Below are 5,251 nucleotides of genomic sequence, written 5' to 3'. Positions count from 1 at the left end.
TTAAAGTGTTTCTGATAAGTTTGGTTTAGATATTAGTTGATGAGATGACAACTGGCTGAAACCTAATGATTGACAGCTGACACTGAATGATATATTGGATCCTTGTACCTCGGAACAACTGCAGAGTTGTGATTGTTTTGTATTGAGAGTCAAACTGTTTTCATGGTGAAAGAAAACGTGCACAAACACAGAGGAAAGTTACTGATGTACATGAAAATAATAAACAAAGAATTAACCGTCGCACTTTATCCAATGACAGTTTATTAGAAGGAGTGTGAGTGATGGTGAAAGAAATAAAAGGTTCAGTTAAACACCATTTTATAAAACTGCCCTACAAACGAAAACCTTCAGATACAACAGACAAATCTGTTTCACCTCCTCTGCTGTGACTCACACACTCCAACATGTCGTCCGGTATTAATGCAGCTCACTAAGAATCAGCCCCATTAGTACGCAGCCCTTTGAGGTAACACAGGTAAACAGAGGCTTTGACAAAAAGCTGATATTAAATATTAAATCAACACTGTATCTTCAGGGGTGATGTCACGTTCAGATATTTAACCAGAGACGTGATTATCATAGAAACAACTGAAATTACACGAACATTGTTTTTTAACTGGAGCTCTTGAAGGTGATTTAACATTTGTTCACATCGAGCTAATAACATGAAACTACAAAATGATTCTATTTTATCTATTTACAATTTGTTTGCCACCAAATTTTGTTACACAAAAAGGAGACAGTGTTTATACTTCCTGTATCATTTGATGTGTGACACAAATTTGAGTGTAATATTGGGTTGCAACATAAAAAAAAGATTGAAATGAGGTATTTGTATCAGCAATATCACAATAAATACTGACCAACGTGTTCTGTCTACCAGGTAGTCCAGATTATTAGATTATAGTTACATTGTCAAGGATTACATGATTACTTTTCAGTTGAGTTATTAAAATATAAATGTTTTCAATTGAAAAGGATTAAAGGTTCAGACCGGTAAACATCTTCTGATTTAAAAAGCTTTCAACACAAGAACGTCCGTGTCCAGAGCAGCTTGTTTGAGACATAAATGAAGTCGTCATCTGCAAAGACGTTGATTAAACTCTGAAGAAACATGTGGAGGAAAGTTTCCTTCACAGTCAACGAGCTAATGTGCAGAAAAAGAAATGTGGGAAGAGTTTTTATTTTTCTACTTCAGCTTGAATTGTATTTAAACGATTGTCACCACCAGGGTCATCGGCTGTTTTGCATCTGACACAGTTATAAACTACGATTGATAACAGCAGGAATTAGCTCGTTAGCTAACGTACAAATGCTAAATGTGCAAAATGCATTTTTATCGCACTGATATATTTTTAGGTGTTTCACGATAATATTTGTGGAACTTCGTGAATTTTTGTTTTCTAATTTGAGGTGCGGTTTTTCCAGTCTTTGATTCAGAAGTAATCCGTTTAGATCATATCTTTTGTAATCATAATGGATTAGATTGGTAATAACAAACGTTGGCATTTCATCTGCATTCAGTAACTAGATCTCCAGTTAATCTGACCACACACTGATTGTGTATGTAGAGTCACTGTGTGGCTGTGGATGCAGGGAACTGAGTATTTTCACAATAAAGCTGTGATAATACTGCGATGAGGACAAGAAATATACTTTTTTCCTCAGATTGTTCATCCTGACAAAGCTGCATCTTTCCTCGACAGTCACTATGAAGAGTTGAGAGCATCTCCAGCATCTGAAGCCTCCAATGTTCCAGCAGCTTCACAGTCCGTCGTCCTTTGAGGCCTCGACACCTGCAGGTGATGAAACAGCGGAAAGAGCTTTGATTCATGACACACTTTCCACTCCAATGAGAAACCCAGACAAATACGCTGCCTTGCTTTTCTCTCAGGGAAAAGTCTGAGGGTCAGGGTTAAGTCCCTGAGCGAGTGTCCGGGGGTCGCAGCGGTACCGTCTCGTCGATGGTGACCACCGTCTCCTCCGTCTGTCCACTGGAGCTCAGGCAGTTCATCCGGTTCAGGGACATGTGGCTCGTCTCGTTCATGCTGCTCGCGACGCAGTTGATCTCCGTCTTGTTCTGGTTTGTAACTCGACGAGGTCCAAGCATCAGATCTGAGGAGAGAGAGAGGGATGAACGAGGAGAAGCTGGACGTCACTGAACGAGTCCACATGGACTCCAATGAACTGTCTGTATGTTCTCCCCTTCTTTCCTCCTCTGGAACAATTAGCTTGTCCATATGTTATTATAATATGCAAGCTTATTCTCTCCCTTTAATAAAGCCCATAGTTTATGATGAGCCTTCACAGACGTCCCCTGAGTGAGTGGAGGTATAACAGTATTTAGAACATGCACAGATAAAGGCTGCGAACTTCATCTGACAGAAAGTTATCATGGATTCAGCCTCTGTAATTCCGTTAGAGGCAAAGCACCATTAAATTGTTTCGGGGGGGAGGTGTGTGTGTGTCGCACAGCGGCTGCATCACGTGTGGCGGAGCCTTTTCCAACTGGAACACATCAATCACTGCTCTGTCAGATGAGCGGCTGAGATTCAGGTCGACAGAGGTGAGTGTGAAGAACAGGAGACTGAGCCGGACGACAGAGCGGCTCCGTGACCAGTCCTCCGTTCAGATATCATGATACATAAACACACTGATACATGGACCATGAGGATTTAGCACTTGTACACAACAAGCTTATAACATGACGTCCTGCGTACTTTGATGTGTTTGATACAGTTTTTTGTGTGTTACGACATTAAAGGAAATATAAAAAAATGAATGTTTAAAGTTTAGTAAACGTGTACTGTACGCAGGGTTAGGTGGGAAGGAATTTACTAAAAATAAGTAATTAGATTACAGTTACATTGTTAAGGATTACATGATTACTTTCAGTTAAGTCTTCAAAACATGGCAATTTAAACAACTTAAACAACTTAAACAACTCTTTCATTAAACTCACATCTTGACCTGGAAACACATTTTGACTTAAAACTTTTGCAACACAAAAACATTTGTGTATGTTTGAGACATAAATGAAGTTAACTTGAAATACAGCTAAGGTTGATGAAAAATGAAAGAAGGGTAAGGTTTAATGTTTGTTTTTATTTCTGTTGCTTTAGTTTAAATTCAGTTTCAACCATTTCCCCCCCGTGCTCATCAGCAGCTTTGTGTCTTACACTCACACCATGATGAGTTCTGATTCCTTCATGTTGCACCACGTCAGAGAAGTGAAGCTGCAAGACACAAATCCTCCACATTTACACCTCAGAAAGCCCGGGAGTCCAAACATGGTGTCGCCTGTGTGTGTGTCATATAAAGGTGTGTGTGTGTGGGCGGGGGGGGGCTCAGGTGAGGTGGGGGGAGACGGACAGCTAAGCTCTCACTGCTGAACACAGCAGCAGAGAGGTCAGTGTGTCTCTGTGGCAGAGTGCTGCAGACTGTGACCTGCTCTTTTTCACCTGGTTCGTTGGTTTCACCTTCAGCAACAATGGACCGGCCTCCACCTGCAGGGAACCAGAGAACAGCAGGTTGGAGACCGGACACAGACACAGAGACAGAGAACAATACTCTATTCCATCTAATTCTGAAATGTGATCATCTGGAGCTCAGACACTGGGTCGACTATCGATGTGTTAAAACCTGCACGGCCCCAATTGAGTGATGGTTTATAAAACTTAAAACGACACAAAGCAAAATCTGTTAAAACCCAAATAATAACTGTTCTTTTTCATAGAGAAAATACAAAGACAAAGCGGCATCTCATCATAAAACATTACATATGCATGGGAGTCGTTTTAACCCAATGAATGTCTTACAATTAATGTTGGTAGTGGAGGAAATGAGCAGCTTTATGTTTTATGATTTCGTGCTATTTTTTTAACATCTTGGTATAACTTAAAAAAAAAATTCACTCATGCCACCAAAACCCTTTGTTTCCTCTTCCTCAAAATCTGAAAATTTACCTCAAGATTTCCCAAATTGTTGAAACAATCACAGAACTTGTCAAATGCATCTTAAATGTAATTCAACCAAAAAACCCTGAACACCTAAAGAACATCAGTGACAACTTCCCCCTCTGTCCCGATCTGCCCCTGCAGAGACGTTACTGAGTGAAATCTCTGAAAACCACCTGACGTAAAACACAGACAATCAGGTCAAGTCAGCACATAGGCGACCGAACTGGTTCCTAAGAATAGACTCAATGCTTCAGTCAGTCGTTCATTATGCATCACTCACAGGAAGCTCCTCAAACTGAGGGAAAGAACCTGGTCTCTCACTAACATGTCAGGACGTCTCCTCACAAGGTCACCGGCTGAGCACAGATCCTCCAGATCTGAGTCTCTGAGCTTCCACTGTTGTTTTCCTGAATGAATCTAATTAACTCCTCTTCTCTCTCTCTCTCTCGCTCTTTAATTAAGACCTGGATTCTGCTTCTCTTGGAGGAGTGGCTCTCAACGAGTGAGGGCTCAGCGTGTGTGTGTCAGGGTCCACACGCAGAATGAGGTCACATTTAAAAGATTTAGGCTATATCCCTAACCTAAATATATCCTTCACCTAAATATACATCTAAACTCAAAATATTTATTAACCTTTTCATACACACATGGACCACACACACACACACACACACACACACACACACACACACACACCTCACAGGGGTCACGTACCAACAACAAAGTCATTGACCACATCTTTCACCAGGTGTCCAACTATCGCGTACGCCACCGCCACCACCACCAGCGCGGCCACCACCAGGTAGAGCACCGCCTTGGGCAGCGGGATGGGGTCTCTGCCCGGGGTCCGGTGGTCGGTGAACAGCAGGTCGCTCTCCGAGGACTGGAAGACGTGCTCCATGCCCGAGGTGTGGTTGGAGTGGAGCGGCGGGCTGCTGGTCGCCACCGCCTCCGCCTTGTCGATGCTGACCAAGCCCGTTGTTTTATTCATCAGAGGCAGAATCTGAGACAGGAAGTAGCTCCAATCCTTGATGGCACTCGTGTTGCATAAAAACATAGTTTCTAATCACCGCAGGAGGGGGGGGGGGGGGGTGTCTGCAGGACCACAGGGGCGCACGGATCTGAAGACGCACAGGGGCCGCACCAGGAACCCGTCCGTCCGGAGGGACAGTTTAATCCAACAGGTTTCCTGAGGAGCCAAAGTCCGACAGGAGCTCATCGGTGCTTCTGAAAACTTACCTCGCTTCCACCGACGACGCGACGCACACCGACGAGCTGCGCGCCTTTTACGC

General features: G+C 43.0%; 1 protein-coding gene across 1 annotated transcript; it reads right to left on the bottom strand.

Annotated features, from left to right (window-relative positions):
- Nucleotides 1-658: 658 nt before the first annotated feature.
- Nucleotides 659-5,016, bottom strand: LOC133960776 (uncharacterized). The gene is made up of 3 exons (XM_062395614.1): nt 4,674-5,016; nt 3,462-3,506; nt 659-2,115 (listed from the first exon to the last, which is right to left on the bottom strand). The coding sequence occupies exons 1-3, from the start codon at nt 5,014-5,016 to the stop codon at nt 1,916-1,918; spliced, it is 588 nt and encodes a 195-aa protein (XP_062251598.1). The 3' UTR covers nt 659-1,915.
- Between the last annotated feature and the right edge of the window lie 235 nt (nt 5,017-5,251).

This window comes from Platichthys flesus, chromosome 9, assembly GCF_949316205.1.
Source record: "Platichthys flesus chromosome 9, fPlaFle2.1, whole genome shotgun sequence".
Classification (NCBI taxonomy): Eukaryota; Metazoa; Chordata; class Actinopteri; order Pleuronectiformes; family Pleuronectidae; genus Platichthys; species Platichthys flesus.
Note: the sequence above shows the minus strand (reverse complement) of the source record. Positions and strands in the feature narration are given on the sequence as shown.

Coding starts and splice junctions, on each gene's coding strand:
- LOC133960776 (XM_062395614.1), bottom strand. CDS start 5,016: ATGTTTTTATGCAACACGAGTGCCATCAAGGATTGGAGCTACTTCCTG. Junction 3,507..4,673: donor GGTCAATGACTTTGTTGTTG/GTACGTGACCCC, acceptor GGTTCCCTGCAG/GTGGAGGCCGGTCCATTGTT. Junction 2,116..3,461: donor AGGTGAAACCAACGAACCAG/GTGAAAAAGAGC, acceptor CTCTCTCCTCAG/ATCTGATGCTTGGACCTCGT.